This window comes from Sciurus vulgaris, assembly GCF_902686455.1.
Source record: "Sciurus vulgaris genome assembly, chromosome: 5".
Classification (NCBI taxonomy): domain Eukaryota; kingdom Metazoa; phylum Chordata; class Mammalia; order Rodentia; family Sciuridae; genus Sciurus; species Sciurus vulgaris.
Genome location: NC_136465.1, coordinates 164,318,111 through 164,341,330, shown reverse-complemented (window position 1 = coordinate 164,341,330; position 23,220 = coordinate 164,318,111). Strand labels below are relative to the sequence as shown.

The 23,220-nt window shown below is 39.5% G+C and overlaps 1 protein-coding gene across 5 annotated transcripts in view; it reads left to right on the top strand.

Annotated features, from left to right (window-relative positions):
- The window catches only part of SLC41A2 (solute carrier family 41 member 2), a 116,947-nt gene that overhangs the window by 58,427 nt on the left and 35,300 nt on the right, over positions 1–23,220 (top strand). For all 5 annotated transcript variants that reach the window (XM_079140440.1, XM_079140442.1, XM_079140441.1 and 2 more), the window contains 2 exons: positions 10,656–10,803; positions 15,710–15,789. In XM_079140440.1, coding sequence (XP_078996566.1) covers positions 10,656–10,803; positions 15,710–15,789 — 228 coding nt within the window. The remainder of the gene's footprint in view (positions 1–10,655; positions 10,804–15,709; positions 15,790–23,220) is intronic.

Here is a 23,220-nt window from a genome sequence, read left to right as displayed (position 1 = left end):
CGTGGTAGGAACTTAATGGTGCAATTATGTAGTGAAGGAAAGCTGTTCAGCTCCTGGCAACCAGGAAGCACAGAGAAAAGGGCCCTTCCAGGGGACACCCTAGTGACCTACTTGCTCCAGCTAGGCCTCACCTCACAGTCCATTCAGCCATCTGTGGATTAATCCTTTTCATGAATGACCCATTTTGATGGATCAGCTGGATTAGTCAATGGATTGGATTAATCAGTTGATTAATTATGCTGGTTAAAAACACCTGCATATCCTTTACTTAGTTTCACTTGTTAACATTTTACTCCATTTGTGTTATTTTTTCTATTTCTTTGTCTGTTCATATGTGTGTATGTGGTCTTTGACGGTGACATTTTTAAAGAATACAGTCCTTCTTTATTTTCCATTGTTAGAATTTCTAAGAATGGGGTGTGTCACCTCCCATGCGGTTCTCCTTTCTAAAGTGAACAACTTAGTAGCCACTATCACTGTGACTTAATTCCAGAACATTTTCATCACCCCCAAAAGAGACCCGTCACCCTGTATGGTCATCCTCATTTCCTGCTTCCCCCGGATCCTGCCAGCTGCTCATCTGCTTTCTCTTTGGATTTGCCTGTTCAGGACTTCTCATACAAATGGGATCATACACTACTTGACCTTTTACGTCTGGCTTCTTTCACTTAGCATGATATCTTCAAGGTTCATCTATGTTCTAGCGTTAATTAATATTGAATCTGAGTGCTCATCAACAGTATGGCTCAATAATACGCAGGATGAGTATATGCGTTCACCATCTGATCGATCTGTGGGTTGCTTCCCCTTTTTGGTATGAATAATGCTTCTAGGAGCATTCCCGTACTGGTTTTTATGTGAGCATGAGTCCCGTTCTCCTGGGTGTACACCTGGGAGTGGAACTACTGGTGTTGGGTGGGAAGGTTTTCACTTTTTGTGGAACAACCCGCTCATTCTTTTTCTTTCCCGAGATATTTCACACCTCTTCGAAAACACAGGGCAGTGATTCTGGGCTGGATGGGGTGCTTTTTTCGACTTCGGATGTCTGGCCAGAGGGAGGACACTGAGGATGACTTCCTCAGCGTCTGGTGGGCTGCTCCTGCCTTGACCTGCTGTGACCCTGACCTGCTGTGACCTTGACCTGCTGTGACCTTGACCTGGCAGAATCTCATTTGTGTCCAGTGGTCTCAGTGCTCTTTGTTCCTTTTTGGTCCCACAGAGAGGTTGTTGGTCACCTCACTTGTTTTAGGAGGTAGGAATGCTTCCTTGTGGGGGTGTTGTTTGCCTTATCTAATGATTTATGAGGAAAACTGGGACTCTATTCAACAAATAAAGGTTTTCTTTTCATCTTTTGAAAAACAGTGGAGAAAATGACACAGAATGTAGCATTAGTCATATTCCTTTAAATGGCAGAAAATGAAGAGCAAATACAGGAAGCAAAAGATCATTTCAATAAAGAGTTAGAGATACTGAGGCCATTTGCCTGCCTCTCGCCTGTCCATCGCCTACCTTACCCCTATCCATCACCCAACGCTTGAGGTTCACCTCCCGATCGTCCGAAAGCTGCCAGCAGACTGACCATAGACCGCCAGTGGAGCACCAGCTGCCTCCTGTTGCCTGGAAGTTCACTGTCATAGTACCTGCAGGTTTGATTACACGTGGCTGCCGCCATTTTGAGACAGAAGCCAGGCCCTGTAGGACCACTGGCCAGACTGACTGAGCCCCATCTCCAGGATCCCTCAGCCTGACCGACCACACCCTGCCTCTGGGGCCCTCACATCAACTGACTGCTCCCTGCTGCCAGGACCCCCAGACCAACTGACTGTGTCCTATCACCGGGAACCCAGACTGACTGATTGCACCTGGCTTCCAGGATCCCACAACTACACCAAGCACACTGGACCCCCAGGACCCCCGCCAGACCAACTGCATCCCGTCTCCAGGACCTCCAGCTGACCACGTCCACCCCTGAGCTGCAGCTCCCCATTTGCCAACACATTTTGAAGCCAGAGCGGCCATCTTGGATAATCCTGGAAGCCATAGCTACGATCTTTAGGTGGGGCAAATCCCATCCTGAGATGCCTGCTGGAGGCTTGAAGCTCATTGTCAGGTACCTCTCATGCACCAGGCTACTGAACACTGGGAGGTTTCATTAGTATATGACTGTTATACAGTAAATTTTCTTTTTTCTCCTTTTTAAAAAAAATTTAAGTTTTTATTTCTTTACTTTTCTTGCTCTCTTTTCCTTTTGTTTACCTGTTCCCTCAGAGTCTCTTTCTCCCTTTTTTGCATGCTAACATCCGATTTCTTTTGATTACACTCTCACCCTTTCTATTTTCTAGAACTTCTGTATGTTCTTTTCTTATCCCATTAACAGCCATATTCTATATCCCTCTGCATCCTCTTTGTCCTCCATTAGAAATTGCAGACCTTATTGCAAACCTGTTTGTTTTACCGAAGATAACATTTGAACTCATTTTGTTTATTATGACAATTTTGTTATTGTCCCCATAGGGGCTATTTGGTCTAGAATTGCATAGTGTCTGATTTGGGCACTGCTAATATTGATCTTCCCTTAAAGAAAGGGTTTTGGAAACCTATAGGGCCACTATAAGCCTATAGGGGGAAATCTGCAATACCCCAGATCTGCACTGCTAGAGGGGAAGATACATGAACAACATGAAAAAACAAGGGAAGAAAATGATCCAAACAAATCTAGATTCTATAGTAATAGAATCCAATGACAGTATGTTAGAAGAAATGTCAGAAAAGGACTTCAGATTATACATGATTAAGATGATTCATGAAGCAAAGGATGAGATAAGAGAGCAAATGCAGGCAATGAATGATAATACCAATAAGCTGAAAGAGCACCTGCAGGAAGCAAAAGATCATTTCAAAAAACAGATAGAGATTCTCAAAAAAAACCAAACGGAAATCCTTGAAATGAAGGAGACAATAAACCAAATAAAAAACTCAATGGAAAGCATCACTAACAGACTAGACCACTTGGAAGACAGAACCTCAGACAATGAAGACAAAATATTTAATCTTGAATATAAAGTCGCCCAAACAGAGAAGATGGTAAGAAATCATGAACAGAATCTCCAAGAACTTTGGGACATCATGAAAAGACCAAATTTAAGAATTATTGGGATTGAGGAAGGCACAGAGATACAAACCAAAGGAATGAACAATCTATTCAATGAAATAATATCAGAAAATTTCCCAAACCTGAAGAATGAAATGGAAAATCAAATACAAGAGGCTTACAGAACACCAAATGCACAGAATCACAACAGATCCACACCAAGGCACATTATAATGAAAATGCCTAACATTCAAAATAAAGACAGGATTTTAAAGGCCGCGAGAGAAAAGCATCAGGTTACATATAGGGGGAGACCAACACGGATAGCAGCCGACTTCTCAACCCAGACTCTAAAAGCTAGAAGGGCCTGGACCAACGTATTTCAAGCTCTGAAAGAACATGGTTGCCAACCAAGAATCCTATACCCAGCAAAACTAACCTTCAGATTTGAAGATGAAATAAAATCCTTTCATGATAAACAAAAGTTAAGAGAATTTACAAATAGAAAGCCTGCACTACAGAATGTTCTCAACAAAATATTCCATGAGGAGGAAATGGAAAACAACAATGTAGGTCAGCAAAGGGAGGAACTACCTTAGAGAAAAACCACTCAAAGGAGAAACCAAGCCGACTTAAAAACCAAAAATAAGGCAAATGACTGGGAATACAAATCATTTCTCAATAGAGATATTGAAAAAAAAAAAAAAACAAACAATCAGAAATCCTTGAAATGAAGGAAATAAACCGAATTAAGAACTCCATAGAAAGCATATCCAATAGGCTAGAACACCTGGAAGACAGAACCTCAGACATTGAAGACAAAATATTTAACCTTGGAAACAAAATTGAACAAACAGAGAAGATGGTAAGAAATCATGAACAGAATCTACAAGAACTATGGGATATCATGAAAAGGCCAAATTTAAGAATTATTGGGATTGAGGAAGGCTTAGAGAAACAAACCAAAGGAATGAACAATCTGTTCAATGAAATAATATCAGAAAATTTCCCAAATCTGAAGAATGAAATGGAAAATCAAGTTCAAGAGGCTTATAGGACTCCAAATACACGAAATTACAACAGACCCACACCAAGGCACATTATAATGAAAATACCGAACATACATAATGAAGACAGAATTTTAAAGGCTGTGAGAGAAAAGAACCAAATTACATTCAGGGGGAAACCAATACGGATATCAGCAGATTTTTCAATCCAGACCCTAAAAGCTAGAAGGGCCTGGAACAACATTTTTCAAGCCCTGAAAGAAAATGGATGCCAACCAAGAATCTTATACCCAGCAAAACTTACCTTCAAATTTGACGATGAAATAAAATCCTTCCATGATAAACAAAAGCTAAAAGAATTTACAAAAAGAAAGCCAGCATTACAGAACATTCTCAGCAAAATATTCCATGAGGAAGAGATGAAAAACAAAGAAGCAAATCAGCAAAGGGAGGAATTATCCTAAAGGAATTGTCAAATAAAGGAGGAGCCAAGTTGTGTCAAACAAATAAATAAATAAAATTTTAAAAATGAACCAAATGACTGGGAAACCAAATCATATCTCTATAATAACCCTGAATGTTAATGGCCTGAATTCATCAATCAAAAGGCATAGACTGGCAGATTGGATTAAAAAGAAAGATCCAACAATATGTTGCCTGCAAGAGACTCACCTCATAGAAAAAGATACCCATAGACTAAAGGTGAAAGGATGGGGAAAAACATACCATGCACATGGACTCAGCAAAAAAGCTGGAGTATCCATCCTCATTTCCGATAATGTGGACTTCAAGCCAAAGTTAGTCAGAAGGGATAAAGAAGGTCATTTCATACTGCTTAAGGGAAGCATAAATCAGCAAGATATAACAATCATAAACATCTATGCCCCAAACAGTGGCTCATCCATGTATGTCAAACAAATCCTTCTCAATTTCAGAAACCAAAGACACCATAACACAATAATACTAGGTGATTTTAACACGCCTCTCTCACCACTGGACAGATCTTCCAGACAAAAATTGAACAAAGAAACCATAGATCTCAATAACACAATCAATAATTTAGACTTAACGGACATTTATAGAATATACCATCCAACCAAGAGCGAATACACTTTCTTCTCAGCAGCACATGGATCCTTCTCTAAAATAGACCATATATTATGCCACAAAGCTAATGTTAGCAAATACAAGAAGATAGAGACACTAGCATGTATTCTATCAGATCATAATGGATTGAAGTTAGAAATAAATGAAAGAGTAAAACACAGAAACTATTCCAACATCTGGAGATTAAACAATATGCTATTATATGATGAATGGATAACAGAAGATATTAGGAAGGAAATTAAAAAATTCTTAGAGGTAAATGAGAACAAAGAAACATCATATCAAAATCTCTGGGACACTATGAAAGCAGTACTTAGAGGGAAATTTATTTCATGGAGCGCATTTAATAAAAGAAGTAAAACTCAACAAATAAACGACCTAACACTACAGCTCAAAGCCCTAGAAAAAGAAGAACAGAACAGCACCAAAAGTAGTAGAAGACAGGAAATAGTTAAACTCAGAGCTGAAATCAATGAAATTGAAACAAAAGAAACAATACAAAAAAATTGACAAATAGTTGGTTCTTCGAAAATATAAACAAAATTGATAAACCTTTAGCCACACTAACAAAGAAAAGACGAGAGAAAACTCAAATCACTAAAATTCAGAATGAACAAGGAAATATTACAACAGACACGATTGAAATACAAAACATAATTAGAAGCTATTTTGAAAATCTATACTGCAACAAAATAGAAAATTTTGAAGACATCAACAGGTTTCTAGAGACATATGAATTGCCTAAACTGAACGAGGAGGACATAAACAATTTAAATAGACCAATTTCAAGTAATGAAATAGAAGAAGTCATCAAAAGCCTACCAACAAAGAAAAGTCCAGGACCAGATGGGTTCTCAGCCGAGTTCTACAAAACCTTTAAAGAAGAGTTCATTCCAATACTTATCAAAATATTCCATAAAATAGAAGAGGAGGGAACTCTCCCAAACTCATTCTATGAAGCCAGTATCACCCTGATACCTAAACCAGACAGAGACACATCGAGGAAAGGAAATTTCAGACCAATATCCTTAATGAACATCGATGCAAAAATTCTCAACAAAATTTTAGCAAATCGCATACAAAAACATATTAAAAAGATAGTGCACCATGATCAAGTGGGTTTCATCCCAGGGATGCAAGGTTGATTCAACATCAGGAAATCAATAAATGTAATTCACCATATCAACAGACTTAAAGTTAAGAATCACATGATTATTTCAATAGATGCAGAAAAAGCATTTAAAAATACAGCACCCCTTCATGCTCAAAACACTAGAAAAAATAGGAATAGTGGGAACATTCCTTAACATTGTAAAGGCCATCTATTCTAAGCCCATGGTTAATATCATTCTAAATGGTGAAAAACTGAAAACATTCCCCCTAAAAACTGGAACAAGGCAGGGATGCCCTCTTTCACCACTTCTATTCAATATCGTCCTTGGAACTCTAGCCAGAGCAATTAGACAGAAAGAAATTAAAGGGATACGAATAGGAAAAGAAGAACTCAAACTATCCCTGTTTGCTGATGATATGATTATATACTTAGAGGAACCTGGAAATTCCACCAGAAAACTTTTAGAACTCATAAGTGAATTCAGTAAAGTAGTGGGATATAAGATCAATGCACATAAATCTAATGCATTTTTTATACATAAGTGATGAATCTTTGGAAAGAATAATTAGGAAAACTACCCCATTCACAATTGCCTCAAAAAAAATAAAATACTTGGGAATCAATCTCACAAAAGAGGTGAAAGACCTCTACAATGAGAACTACAGAACACTAAAGAAAGAAATTAAAGAAAACCTTAGAGATGGAAGGATCTCCCATGTTCTTGGATAGGCAGAATTAATATTGTCAAAATGGCCATACTACCAAAAGTGCTATACAGATTCAATGCAATTCCAATTAAAATCCCAATGACATATGTTACAGAAATACAGCAAGCAATTTTGAAATTCATCTGGAAGAATAAGAAACCCAGAATAGCTAAAGCAATCCTTAGCAGAAAGAGTGAAGCAGGGGGTATAGCAATACCAGATCTTCAACTCTACTACAAAGCAATAGTAACAAAAATGGCATGGTATTGGTACCAAAATAGAAAGGTAGATCAATGGTACAGAATAGAGGACATGGACACAAACCCAAATAAATATAATTTTCTCATACTAGACAAAGGTGCCAAAAATATGCAATGGAGAAAAGATAGCCTCTTCAACAAATGGTGCTGGGAGAATTGGAAATCCATATGCAACAGAATGAAACTAAACCCATATCTCTCACCATGCACGAAACTAAACTCAAAATGGATTAAGGACCTCGGAATCAGACCAGAGACCCTGCAGATTATAGAAGAAAAAGTAGGTCCAGATCTTCAACATGTCGGCTTAGGATCAGACTTCCTTAACAGGACTCCCATAGCACAAGAAATAAAAGCAAGAATCAATAACTGGGATAGATTCAAACTGAAAAGCTTTCTCTGAGCAAAGGAAACTATCAGCAATGCGAAGAAAGAGCCTACAGAGTGGGAGAAAATCTTCGCCAATTGTACTTCAGATAGAGCACTAATCTCCAGAATCTATAAAGAACTCAAAAAACTCTACACCAAGAATGCAAATACCCAGTTGACAAATGGGCTAAGGAAATGAACAGACACTTCACAGAAGAAGATCTACAAGCAATCAACAAACATGGAAAAATGTTCAACATCTCTAGTAATAAGAGAAATGCAAATCAAAACCACCCTAAGATTCCATCTCACCCCAATTAGAATGGCGATTATCAAGAATACAAGCAATAATAGGTGTTGGCGAGGATGTGGGGAGAAAGGTACACTCATACATTGCTAGTGGGGCTGCAAATTAGTGCAGCCACTCTGGAAAGCAGTGTGGAGATTCCTTAGAAAACTTGGAATGGAACCACCATTTGACCCAGTTATCCCACTCCTTGGCCTATACCCAAAGGACTTAAAATCAGCATACTACAGAAATACAGTCACATCAATCTACATAGCTTCTCAATTCAGTATAGCCTGACTGTGGAACCAACCTAGATGCCCTTCAATTGATGAATGGATAAAGAAACTGTGGTATATATATATATATACAATGGAATATTACTCAGCCATAAAGAATGATAAAATTATGGCATTTGCAGGCAAATGGATGTAATTGGAGAATATCATGCTAAGTGAGATAAGCCAATCTCAAAAAACAAAGGACGAATGATATCGCCAATAAGTGGATGATGACACATAATGGTGGGGGGGAGGGGTTAGTGTTAGGGTTAGAGTTAGGGTTGGGGGGGCAAGAATGGAGGAAGGAAGGACTGTATAGAGGGAAAAGAGGGGTGGGAGGGGTGGGAGGAAGGGAAAAATAACAGAATGAATCAAACAACATTACCCTATATAAATGTATGATTACACAAATGGTATGCCTTTACGCCATGTGCAGAGAAACAACATGTATCCCATTTGTTTACAATAAAAAAAGGAAAAAAAAATAAATGGCAGAAAATGTAAAAATGAATTTTGTTAGTATAATTAATTGGAATAGGTGGTGGCAAATCCAGACAGCCAGGGGAATGAAATTTGTGTAGATGTTATTTTAATATCTGTAATAATTCCTTGTTCCTACCCAATAGGCAAAAATGAAAAGTTTGAATTTCTGTCTGGTTCAGACATCTTTAGTCAGGTAGGAAGATTTGTAAATGTCTTAAGAAACTAAACAAATGAAAATTAAAGATAAGAGTTAAGGGTTGCAGAATTTGTTAGATAGTAGAAAAATTAAGTAATATTTAACTTAAACCTTACACAGACTACAGGCAATGACTGTGAATCAACTCTGTCAAGTCTGTCTTTAAGTTGTGAAATCATTACAAAACACAATATGTATTAAAGTTAGCAAGAAGAATCCAGGGATATCCTGTCTGAAATATTAAAAAATAAAACTATGATCAGCTAAAATGATATCACCAAAAATGCCTTAGGATGATATCTAAGTGTTTAAATAAAGAATATGCAATTTTCAACCATAGGGAGATTTAAAAATAAAAAAATATTTGCAAGTCAGACTCATGGAATTACTAGTTTTATACCAAAGAGGCAGCACATATTGATTTTATTTACTTGTAATAGCCTACTAGAGCAATACATCAGTCTCCTAATTCCATTTCAAAGTGTATCATTGATTGACTTATTGTAATTGTTAAATAGAAATCTTAACAAATCTGTATACATTATATGAATATTTATAAAAAAGTTGTCATATCTGTATGTTTAATTTATTGCATTTATAAAGACTAAGTACTTGAAAGCTTGTGAGAAAGGTAAACTATGTAAACTAAGTAGAATGTCTCAGTGTTTCCGTGGATCAGATATTCTAAGCGTGATTCTCGGGTGGACACTGGACCTCGTGGGTGCCCTGTTGTGCGTTCGATGGTTTCTCTGCATGGAACGTTGGACTTGATTCTCGTCTGCAGCCATTTGTGAACTAACCAGAGCTCGCCAAGCCTGCTCTGAAGTTATTTTGAGGCAGGTCCAGAGCAGACTTTGTTCTAGGGCTGGCCCTACTAGGAAGACGTGACCTTTCTCTGGTCTCTACTGAAAGCTCTCGTCTCTTGGGGGTTCCATCTTGAATGACTTCCAGGCCTTTGTGAACTCTGGGAAATCTTCAGTTTCAACTGCCTGGTTGTTCTTGGCCAGCCTTTGGCGCTCACCCTGTGTGCGCACGGCTCCCTGCTCTGTTCTCCAGCTTCCTCTGAGGCTCCCTCTTCTCGGGTTCTGCCTTGTTGATTACTGCTGCCTTAGCCTTGCCCTCCCAGAGCCGTGGTCTGAATGTGCTGGGGTCCTTGAGGTGCTCATCTCTTGCCTTTCCCTTTTCTCAGGAATCATGGTCTGATGGGCCTGTTGTCTAGTGCCTGAGAACAGCGCGTGCACATATTCCAGCCATTTATGAAAGCGCATTTAGAATTTTGTTTAGAGATGGCATAATTCACGTGCACCAAACAAGACAAATGGCCAGGGCCTGAAGTCAATGAAGCAGAGAGGTTTTCTCTATATGTAGAAAAGTCCAAGGATGGAGCAGGAATGAATAATTGTGATCAAGTAAGATCTGCTTGCCACAGAGAAGGGTAACAAAGTCTTGGTACTCTGCCGAATGTTAACTTTTTTATTGTTGTTCTTCTGATCATTAGTGTATTTATCATTGCTGTTCTCATGTATGTCACACGGCTGTTTTGTGATAAACATTTGTGAATTAAAATGTTGGTTTTCAGTTACATCATTTAATTTTTAAATTTTGCCTACAGTTCTAAATTTGTTTCAAATTTATAGAACATGTAAGGCATGTTAATATATCTGCTAGTATCACATCTTCTAGTAAACTGATACTCTTGATAATTTGGATTTGCTACTGAGAAAAATTGACTCATCTCTTTTTCTTAATTGTAGAGACCTATTACTACGTTTCTCCACTAGTTGGTGCCTTTTTCTTGGCCCTAACTCCTATCTGGATTATAGTAGCTGCCAAACATCCAGCAACAAGGACAGTTCTCCACTCAGGCTGGGAGCCCGTCATCACAGCGATGGTGATAAGTAGGTTAGTGCTAAAGTGTGTGTCTATGTGTGTGCACATTTTAAAATGACCTGATTTTATTTCTTGGATTACTCATTTCATATAGCCAATTCTTAATTCTCTTAGGCAATAAGGGAAGTTACAGGAGTTATTGAAATCAGATGTGCCAAAACACACATATTGGCCATGAATTTCAAACTTCTCTTCAACCAAAGCCTTAGTAGATGGATAAATAAAATTGTGTGTGTGTGTGTGTGTGTGTGTGTGTGTGTGTGTAACCCAACAAATTCATTACTTATTTTGAATAGTAAGTGTCAGAAAATGCTGGAAACATATGTGCCATTTGACTGATCTAGGATTCTGACAGGCTTAAAGATATAATTAAAGATATATGCAAAAGATTTAGTTGCAAGCATTCTCATTATAGTGAAGTTTTTATGACAAAACTAACAACTTTAAGCTCTGGCATTCAGATATTTATGAAATAAACTGTACCATAGTCATAAAATACAATATTAGCCATTAAAAATAACAGCATTTCTCTTGCTATGGGAAGATGCCAATATACATTTGGTGGAAAGAGAATGGATTTCCTATTAAACATGGTAAATTAAGACCCATTTATCTTCTTCTTCCCTGAAACTACTAAAATGACAGAAGAACAAAAATGCTGTAAAACCACAAAGACAAAGGGAAACAGAGAAGGTAGCAGGTGAGATTTTCAAAAAGTTGAAAGATGGGAATCAGCTGAAGTGTTGGTAACAGAACAAGCAGAAAGAAAGCAGCGCAAAGTTAACCATCTTTCAGAAGTAAACTGATGTGAACCTCAGACTCCCAGACAGGTGGAGGAACTGGAGGCATCAGTTCTTCTGAAAGCTGAAATGAAGGTCAGTGGAAAGCTTACATAAGGAACAGACCCAGGCCCTGGCCAGCCGGAGCACCCAGGTGGATGCCTCTTCCTGCCTTAGCACAGGGAACCCTGGTGAGGGGAAGCCTGACAGGTTCCAGACGCCAGGACTCCTGCACAGGTGAGGATGTGGGTTAAGCACTGCATGTAAAATAAGAAGATGAAGCCAAAGTCCATAAACTGAGAATCACACCCCACTTCCTTGTCTATGTTCATAAAACACTGGTGAGCAGGCTGTGCCTCCAGGCAAGGAAAAAAAGTTAATTCTGTTCTGAGGAAACTTATCAGCACAAAAGAAAATACCTGCAGATACTGACCCTTATGGGTCCTTTCGTGGAAGGGCTGCAGCCCCGCGTGATGACAGACTGCCCACGTACACAGCTACACCAATGCTGGGCAGTGCTCCCGAGGAGCAGCAGGAGGAAGCTGGACAGGCGTTTGGTGAGGCCTCCAGTGTGAAAAAGAGGCTGAGGAGGGTCCTCGGAGAAGGGGAGGAGCTGACCAAAGAGCCACCATTGTGTCCTCAGAAGTAAGACAATGCAAGAGTAAACTTCTGTAATCAGGAGGGCTTGAAAAACAGGAAGAGCTCCTGGAAATTTAAAACTACATAAGCTGCAGAAGCAGAAGGTAGAAGAGTTGGAAAATAAAGATGAACTCTTCTGGAAAGTAGAACAGAAAGCAAAGAGTTGACGACAGGAGGCAGATGGTAAGGAGAGAAATCACCCGGAACGCGGGTCTCCAGATTGAAGGCCATTGAGTGGCCTGTCCTCATGAATCACAAAAGCTCCCAGGAAAAAAAAAGTCTCGTACAAAGGTCTGGGTGTCAAAATGACGTCCAACAGCAGCACCTAAAGTGATTTCTTCAGAATTCTGAGGGAAAATTATTTTGGACATGAAACATAGTCACAGTATCAAATAAGAGAAGACTAAAGAAAATTCCAGACAGGCAGGATCTCATAGAATTTAGTTCCAATATGCCCTTTCCTTTAAAGCTGATAAACAGGGCTGGGGAGACAGCTCAGCTGGTAGAGTGCTTGCCTTGCAAGCACAAGGCCCTGAGTGCGATCCCCAGTATCACCACAAAAAAAAAAAAAAAAAAAAGCGTAAAGCTGATAAACAGAGTGGTCTCTCAGAGTGAGGAAATAAATCAAGAAAGACAACACAGGAAGAAGGAGTCCCATTCTGTGACAAGGTGTGGTTCCTTTTCTGTAATGTACATCCCTTTTTCCTGGAGGATTCAAGCAACTGGATTCTGTGAAATAGTGGAACTTAGTGGTAGTCCTAGACCAAGATGCAGCATGCAGGTCCAGGGTGGAGCAGCCGTGCCGAGATCTGGAGACCCACCAGTTGTCAGGAGCAAAGTGGGCGTGAAGAGAGATACCTCTAAGAATTAAAGAGTCATGGAATTGACTGGATATCTGACGTGTGATGTAGTTGTGGTATTTCATTGACTCTGTTACACATTTGAGGCTGAATTAGTACTATATCAGGCAAAGCAAAAAGTTCATGTGAGGATGTTTTGTACGCCAGGCTATGAACAATGATTCCATTGTTATAAAATTGACCCTAAATATTTCACCAAAATTATAACATAGCCAGATTGGCAGATAAAGGGAGGAAGAAATCTGTGAAAGGACCAAAGTAGAGACAGAAATATAAAAGGCTAAATCTTCATCTGCAGAACAGGAAATCATTAGAGAAATGTCTAAAATTAAAATGAGAAATACAAGCTGAAGCATGTTATTTAGAAACATAGAATTAAGTGCCAGGAGAAAAGCTAAAGAAGTTGAAAAGAATTCCTAGTAGAGAAAAGGATCTGGATTGTGACTTCATTGTAAAGTTTTGTGGTACTTTCATTTTTTCAATAATGTACATTTAAAAAAATTCAGTTGTAGACGGACATAATACCTTTATCTATTTTTATGTGGTGCTGAGGTTGAACCCAGTGCCTCACACATGCTAGGTAAGTGCTCTACCACCGAGCTACAACCGCAGCCCCATGTACTTTTGTTTGATAAAAACAGAATCTAATAAAAAAGAAAACTACTTACACAGTTTGATACAGTATTGATTGATTGATTGATTGGGTACCGGGGATCAAATACACATTAAAAAATGTTTGGTGCAAGCATACATATGTTTAGTTAGGTCTACTGTACAGCATGGTGGCCAGATGTTAATTGTATTTTTGAAAATTGCTGAGAGATTTTAAATGTTCTCACTTCAAAATGTGTGATTGTTAGGTGACATTTTTGCCATGTTAATGAACTTGATTTAGCCATTACACAATGTATGCATATTTTAAAACATTATTTTGTACAGCATAAATACATGTAATTTTTACTTGTCAATTTAAATAAGTGAATAATAGATATATAGATAAAAATGTCTGGAAGGCTATATACCAACATGTTAACAGTATAACTCTGAATGATATAACTAGGATTGATTTTTATTCTTTTCTTGTTTTGTGTTTTCTAAAATTTGTTTTAGTAAGTTTTACTACCTGGGTAGCAAAAATATTTAGAAATATATTCTTAAAAATGTTCATGTCATATTTACATTATGAGCTTTTCATTTTGACAGGGAGATTTATTATTTGATTTATAAGTAGTTTGTTATGTAAATATAGTATATGTATATCATTCAGTTATATAGTACATATACATATGCTATACATTACTGTATATATACATGTAGTATGTATGTGTATGTATACATACACACTATATGGGCTTAATGTAATATTTCTAGGAAGGACTATTTTTGGACCCTATGGTGTCCCTTCTAATGGAACCTTCACAGTTCAGGCATATTAAGCTAAAATTAATTTATTTTTCAAAAGAATTAAAATAATAAGGAAAAAATCATTTCCTAATGTTAACCATCAGGTAGTGGTAAGAACATTTGGTCTGATTTTGGTTTCTTTTGTTTTTTGTTTTTTTTTTTTTTTCTTTGCATGCTAGGCATTGATTTGATATTTTGGAAAATCAGCCCCGTTCTGTGACTGCATGAACATTTTGTTGTAACGTAGGTTGCGTTTCCCTGGGTGAGTTAGGCAACAGGATGCCAAGGGACCGGCGATGCATTAGAGCACGCAGACCAGCAGACTGAAATTAATCAATTAATGATAGTCTGGGGAACTTAGCTGCCAAATCCTGTTGACACATTGGGTGTCTGGCTTACCACTATATCATCTTAAAAATAACTATTTTTTTAAAGACTTCTCAGGATCAGTTCTTTCTGTGGTTACAACTTATTATTTTAATTTACCAACATAAGACATGTCCTAGCTATATCTGGTTTCAGCACAATACAAACCATCCCTTTAATCCTGCTTACTTCAAAGGTGGAAGACACTTTTTTTTTTTCTTAAAAGAGAAGGTCTCACTAAGTTGCACAGGTTGGCCTTGAGTCTGTGATCCTGGTCCCTGGCTTCCTGAGAAGCTGGTTACAGGACACCACTGCACCTGGCTCTGAAAGATACTTTTTAAAAATTATATTTGATTTAGAGAGTGCTAGATGATTTCAAATATTAATAAGCACAGAAGGATAAAAAATGCCTGTTAGTCCACTGTTAGTCTCAGTCCCTAGAAATGACATGGTTAATAATTTCTTATTGGGCCCTCCAAACATGTAATGTATTTAAAACTTTTTCTTTCAACAAGTAGCGTATACTGGAGGTCCGAGTTCTGAAATTTGGGGCTATGCCTTGTGCCGTGCTCTATTTACAACTTCTTACTGTTCTTACTGTTTTTATTTTCCTACTTTTTTTTTTTTTTTTTTTTTTGGTGCATTGGAGTTGTACGCACTGATGGAATTTGTTGTTATGTTTGTACATGCACACGGTACACAGCGCCAGCTTTTTACTGTTGATATTGATTTATGTTTTGAATATTTTTCTTTTTACTCTGTTTATAAAGTGTGTAAGCATTTTATTCTACAAGGTGTCTGTAGGTACAGAACAACTTGAAGTCCTTCCTTCTTCCTCTTCCATAAATTATATGATTTTATTTCTTTCAGCATCGGGGGCCTTATTCTGGACACAACTGTATCTGACCCAAATTTGGTTGGAATTGTTGTTTACACTCCAGTTATTAATGGTAAGAACTTGCTGTGCTGCTTTGTGATGATACCAAATCTTTATATGCTCCTAGGTGTTAAAGGAGTCTTGGGTTCAGACTCCTCCAATTCCAAGTTGTTGCTCAGAAGGGAAATCACATTCCTTGGTCTCAGTGTGTAGGACACAGTTTTAGGGTGAACTGATTTTTTTAATAGAGATACTAGTTTGATAGGCATTCCTGAGTTGAAGTCTGTTGTGGCAGAACATGATATCCTTTACCTTGGGCTTGTCTGCTAACTTATTTTGTTGTTGCTTTTGCCATTTGCCACGGGTGGATTAGAATCAGCTAGGTTTAACTATTGCTTGAGTCAGTTGAGTGCATTAAAATGTGTTGCTAAGGGCTGGGGATGTACCTCAGTTGGTAGAGTGCTTGCCTTGCAAGCACAAAGCCCTGGGTTCAATCCCCAACACAGGAAAAAAAAAAAATCTGTCGCTCTTTTGCTGATCCCTTTAAAAATCTGTCTTATGTTTTTTCTTATCTATAATACAGGAATATAATACATTCACAGGGATTTTTTAAATGAATTGCACTTAATAAGATAATTTTAATCCAATCCTACTGGCTTTGGGGGTGGCTGTCATTATATTTGATTTTAGGACAGCCTAGACCAATATAATTTAAAAAGTAATTCTACCTGAGGAAAAACATGTCACAGGATATACTACATATTTAATACAAATTGCTTTTCTATATTTATGTAAAATAAAATGTCATAGAAAGGCAAGTTCTCCAAAACTCTTGAAATTTCTACTGAACATACTAATTTTTGTCTGCTTTACAGCGTCCATAACAAGTTCCTTCCCTCCCACGTGCCCTGTCAACCCTTCTCCCCACCCGCATCCTTCACATCATCAAACTGGCTCTTCTCTGACTCCGAAATGACCAGGCAGTGTTTATTGACCCTTTAATGGGACTCGATTACTCACTGGTTTGTTTACATAACAAGTGCATCTTCCCTTTGTGGTCTAAGGTCTCCCGGAAGCCACCCCTGGAGTGATAGAGTAACCTTCCTGACCCACGCTCCCTGTACCATGCCAATTAAATGTCACCAAAAGACTGATCTTCCTTAAACTTTGTTTGTGTGATCTCAGTCTGAGATGACCCAGCGCTGGTTTTCTCTGTGTATCAAGTCAGGCTCGACTCCCCGGCCAGCTTTCAGAGCCTCCACCTGCTGTGGACTCGGTGTTTGTTCCCAAAGGATGCACACAACTTTTTCTGTTGACATTCTAACTAGATTCCTGTATTGTTCCTGTAAAGACTGTCTAATTTTCACTGCCTGGAATGACTCCCAATTTCCTTTTATCTATTCAAATTCTCTTCAGCGAATATTAATTGGAAAATTCATTAGCATAAATATTTTCCAATAATGATTGTTAGAGCTGTATTGAACAACATTTTAGTGAGAAATTTAACTTAAATTGCAAAAGGCCTTTATTCTTGAGGCTTTAATGAGTATTTCCGTTATTTCACTTTACACGAGAGACCATTCTGGAACTTCATGAAGGGCTGTCTTTGGAAGTCTGGCCATGGTACATTACATGGTGGTAAAATCCTTTTTGTAGCTCAGTGAGGAAACCTTTTAATTGAGTGTCACACTGAGCTCATCTGACGTTAAATTCCACTCTTTAAAAATATTTATAGAGAAGATTCCCTCTGTGTTCCTCAAGTAAGCTGGAACTTTGGAGAATTGAATTTCATTTTAAATATGCTGAGGGATGAACTGTTTAAAGGACCCCTATTACTGTTCCACTCCTCCTCCTCCTTTCTTCATTGTTTGCTATTTAGCAAGTACCCAGAGACTTACAGTTCTTTTATGCAAATTACATTATGCATATGCATATTTAATCCTCGCAATAAGTAAATTGTCTGAGGCCTCATCTCCAGTAAGTGGTCAATCAGGGTTTAAATCCAGATCTGCTTGGTTCCAAAACCTATGCTTCCCCACCCCCCGAAATTAATTATGCACCTGTTCATTTACTTGTTTTCTCAGGTACACAAATACATTGTTTAAAGCATATCTGTGTTGATATTGTGGTTAGAATATCTCCCGAGACTTACCAGCATCTCAGAACTATTAGCATTTTACAGCATATATTTCATGGTAACAACTAGTTTCTGTGAGGTGTTAATAAGTACAACTTGAGAAGTGAGTTCTGTGGTCAATTTGGTAAAGATGAGGTTAAACCGATTTTTCGACTACAGGATTCTTAAAGCCTTTATCATACAAATATTCTCTGTAAATCTCTGCTTTGGGTACTTGAGCTAGCTTTCCTTCAGACCCTTGGGAACCGCTGACTGGGCTTATGTCCTGGATTCTCCCTCCTCTAGACAGGAGCGCACTACTTCACCTTTCAGAGAAGAGCCTCAGGTCAGCACCCTCCAATCACCACTCGCCTGTGTGCTTTTTGTCACACATTTTACTTTGTCACAAATCCTATAACACGTGGTGATTGTTTGTGCTCTTAAGAGTTGGTTGTTTAAGAAGATGGAAGGGGGACATGCCATCTTCTGTCTCCGTGTAAGCTGACCTTCGCAGCTCTCCTCCCTCCTCTGGGTGGACACAGATCCATCTGGCACTGTGCCCTGTCCTGCTGAGGGGGTCCCCTGGTGTGTCTCGCAGGGCCTGCAGTGGAGAGGAGAGGCTGTGGGAGGAGTCTCCCAGCATGCCTCTCTTCCTTGCCTCCACCATCCTCCCTTTAAAACTCCTCCACCCTGTCGCAGAGGAGGAGCCGACTCTTGTCCAAGGCTGATAGGCGCACCTGTGCCCTTGTAGCCCCGAGGGGCCCGCGCTCCAGCGTTATTTCACTCCCCTGCCTTCCACCTACCGCTCACCTACCAGTGGGATCAAGCTGCTGCCCGCGCTCCTGCGGTTCCCTGAGAATTCTTTTCTTTTCCCTTTGCTGGCTTCTGCTTTCTGTCTGCCTCACAATTGTTTACATTCTTCAAGACTGTGCTTTCTTGAGCATCACTACTCTGTCTTCACTTTTTTTTTTTTTTTTTTTTGATAGCAGGGATTGAACCCAGGGGCACTTAAAACACAGCCCTTTTTATTTTTTATTTAGAGACAGGGTCTTGGGAAGTTGCGATCCCCCTGCCTCAGCCTCCTGAGCCGCTGGGGTTACTGGTATACACCACCGCACCCCGCTGTCTTTGCTTTTTTGTGAGCAATATTGTCTGGACCAGAGATTTTCAAATGTGGCCCCCAGACCAGCAATATCCCCTGAGATCGAAGGAGGGCAGATTCTCAAGCCTGATTTGGGAACTCGTGAGGTAGAACCCTTGAGCCTATTCTGATAGCATGCAAAAGTTTGAGAACTGTGTCTTGTCCTGTGGTTTTAGTGCTTTATCTCTAGTTCACTTCCAGGTTCACCCTTTGAATTAGGTGCTTTCCCACGAAAGGCCCCTAGCTCCTCAGGGAACTGGTCGTCTTCCCCCAAGCCACCTCCTCTGTGCTTCTTACGGTGGTCTTGTCATCTCCCGGTTTCCCGAACAAGGCACACTCATGCTCCTCCTCCTTTACACTCTCTCTTATGGCTCTTGAAACACCTTCTGAATGAGTCTCCATGTTTGGCCCTTGTCCTTTGTGCCTTGTCCTTCCTGGATGGATGCCCTTCTCTCTCGCCCAGTTGGTTACCTTCACACCAGACCTCCTCTTGCCCCTAGCTCCAAGAGCACGGCTGGCTTTCTGTTTCCTAGAGGATAAAGCACTCAGTGTCCCCTACAGCCCGACTGCCTCCCGGCTCCTTTCCTGCCACCCCACATGCTGCGGAGCTCACGTACAGTTGAACCGGCGAAGATCTCTCAGCTGGACACATCCTGTTGTCCCCTGTGCCAGGCCTCTGTACTTCCTGTTCTTATTCTCCCCTTGGAGGTTCTGCTCATTTATCCAGATGCAATTAAAACGTCACATCTTCTGCAGCCTAGATACTTATCAGGGTTGGGAGCTTTCTTTTCTGTGCTTCTGTGGTATGCTTCTAGCACTTTTATTGCATTCCGTATTTTTGGGGGAATGATAATTTTCTTTTTGTCTGACTCTGAGTAATGCCTACCATGTTGAAGTTTGGTCACTGTTGAAGAAATGCATAAGTTAAGGCATATACTTAGTTTGGCTGCAGACTCTATGTCACTGAATCAGAGGAAATTTTCTTATTAAATACAATTTAGAACACAATTTCATATGTTTTAGTGGGAACCGATGAGGTGTATTCAAAGAAGCAAAAATAGGAAAATGGTTCCAGCTTGCATAAAAAATTGGCAGTGAAAGCCACCTTTATTACTTTCCTTAATTTCTCCTGTGCATAACTAGAGAAATTAGTTTAATACTGGTTTCATAGCATTTCCTCCTCTTTGGTCTGCTCCCTAAGCTCTGTAGACAGGAGTAAATATTTAGATAGGAACTTTTTTAAATTCCATTAAGTCGCAAGTTTCAGTTCTGTGACTATTTCCAGAAAATTGACACACATGCATTTAAATAGATTGGAAATCATATTCTAGAGCTTATATATCCTTTGTATCTTAAATATATATATTTCAAACCCACTAATCATTCACCTATTAATTTTCTCAAAAGAATAGAACTCTAGAAACATAATATTTATTTTCAAAAGTTTCTATAACTTGTGTATTTGTTGCTCAATTTAAGTTTTTATAGGCATTACACATCTGGGACAATAGGACTTTACAGATTTTAAAAGAAAGTTAAAGATCAAGGAATAAATGTTTCATAGGCAGATGATGAAAGAGTTGAGCTGGAACCTATTGTGAGGAGGAAGACAGCTGTAATGTAGGCCAGAAGGATGACTCAAGGGGGACCATTTATTAAGTCATTAGGAAGTCACTCGAGAGCTCAGTTTAGTTGAATAGGAGGCTAAATAAATGAGGGTGCAGCCTTACAATAGAATATTATTAACAATAAAAGTGAATGAATTATATCTCACCCAAGAGCACAGATGAATCCCATGAATTTAATATATGATAAATTATTCCATTTATATAAAGTTCAGAAGCATGTAAAACTAACAATGCCTTGCTGAGGGATGTACACAGGATGTGGTAATAGTGTGAGAAAATCTAGCTAATGAGAAGCAGTTAAAGGTGGTCACTGCAAGAGGAAGGGTGTGGGGTTGGGAGCACAAAGGGGCATGACCATGTCAAGCTAATGTACCTGTTTCCTTAAGTGGGATGGTGATGCAGGGGTGTTTTGTAGCATGATTGTTTATAGCCTACATATTACAAATATTACTTTTGTATCTACTAAATATATAGTATAAAACAATTAAAATTTTAGAAGAAGCACTTTTAGATTTCTTACTAAATGGTCAGCAGTGAAAAGAAGGGAATTAGAAGTCCAAACAAGGATCTAGAAGACAAATGAGGACCTTTACCTCAGGTAGAAGAGATGGGCACGTTCCCTGGGTTAGGTTGGTGTGTATGCAGAGGAGCTAGAGAAGGAGGGGAGAGCAGGTGCCTGGGAGTCATGAGGGTTGGGTCCAGGACACGCTGGCTGCCAGGTCACACCTTCACTGAGCCAAGGGAAGCAGTCCTGCAGACAGCCGGGTGGACGTCCAGATGGGTAGGGAAGAGAGACTGAGCTGAAGGGATTTAGAACTGACAGCAGCCCCTGTCCCAAGAGAGGAGGTGGACTCCTTTCCCCAGGGCAGTGTTCCCTGACCATCCACGTCACAGCACAAATAGAAATTGTCATGTGGGTGATACACTGGGGAAGAAGATGGCCAGGTGTAGCTGTGCTGAAAGCGTAGGGGCCAGATGTGACGCCTCTGTGCTCCTCTGAGGCCCACGGCTGGGAGTTTCTGCCTGGGGCAGTCAAGGTGGGAACCGTGGAGATTCTGTGTGCAGCTGGGAACAAGTGTGTTGGAGGGACAGGGCAGGGGTGATGGGTTGGGCACCTGGGAGGAGGACGCGCTGGCGAAGGGACCTCACCAGGACGAGGTTCGGTGTCTTTCTTCTGAGAAATGTGACAAGCGACGACTCGCCTCCCAGCCCTTTGCATCCCTTCCTCTGAAAGGGTGGTCGCTGCAGTGAGCTGGGTGGGGGGGTCTCAAGGTGTGGGGAGCGGGCTGCACCCTGGAGGCGTGGGAAGGCGCCCGCTCTGCCCGCAGGTGGCTTATGAGGATTGACTTTGTGAGAAGATGAACTTTTTTTTTTTAGTTCCTTTGAGAATGTGCAAAAGAGTTCCTGACAGAATTTGAAATGTATTCCATGATGTGAGTGCTAAACATTTACTGGAAACATGTATTTCTAAATTTAACAAAAACATGAATTTGAATTTTAAAGCAGTCCGTAGATGAACCTGCTGATAATTTCTTCCGATGTTTTTATTATCAACAGAGCTTATTCTAGCATAAGATACCTAAAATTAGACCCCATGGATTCTGAAGAGTCTCACTAATTATTTAGTATATTGACAAGCTGTTTTTTTTTTTAACTAATGTTTTTAATTTATGTGAGACTCTCTTTAGATGCTTTCCACTAGCTTTAATAATGCAATTAGTCTCTAAAGAATTTAAATAATTTAAAAGAAATGCTAATAACAAGCTCCTAATAGAAACACAGTGCATATCTCAGTAACAAGAAAGCATTTTTTGACATCAAAGGAAACTATTCCAAGGTAATAATTCTGCAGTAGTTAAAAAACAAACCAGTCATCATGATGAAACCATAAGAGGTTAATACCTCAATCAGTCTCTTCACTAATTATGTTGTTTCCTTTAAAATTGTATTCACCTTATCTGGGAAGGTCTTAGTTCGTTTTATTTTTAGTTTGGTGCCAACATAACATGAGTCGTGTGTGTTTCCTAGACTACACCGTGAGGCAGCAGAGACACAGGAAGAGGGAGGTGACCAACTGATTGTTTACAAGGGTTTATTTTACATTTATTACCATATACGTTAGTCTGTTACCTGGTAACACAGAAATGATAAAAGCATTTAAAAATTCTGCCTCCAAATTTGTGGGGTTTTTGAAGAGAGCTACAGGTAATCATTAGTGGCTTTTTGTTTTGAACTCAATCCAAGGGATGTCACAGAACAGCCAGTCTCAGGCCTGTAGCATAGACTTACTGCATTGGCGTTGAAGCATTCCACATCTGATAAATTACCAAATGACACATCACCCCCAAGAGACTCCCCAGAGTAAGTGAAGATGAAAGGAAACTGCGATTTATAAGTTCCTGCGGAAACTCTGTGGCATTGAGAAATGTCTCTGAAAGCAGTCGCTTGCTTTGCACTGAGTGCCGTTCTTTGCATTAAATCCTCTTTCTGGGGACTGCGAATAGAAAGCCGGGATGATTATCAGACTGGGTTGTTTTTGTAAATTGGTTTCTCCCCCCTTTTCCCCAGCAACCCTCTGTGAGAGTGCTTGTGTCATGTAGTATAAATACTTTTGCCTCC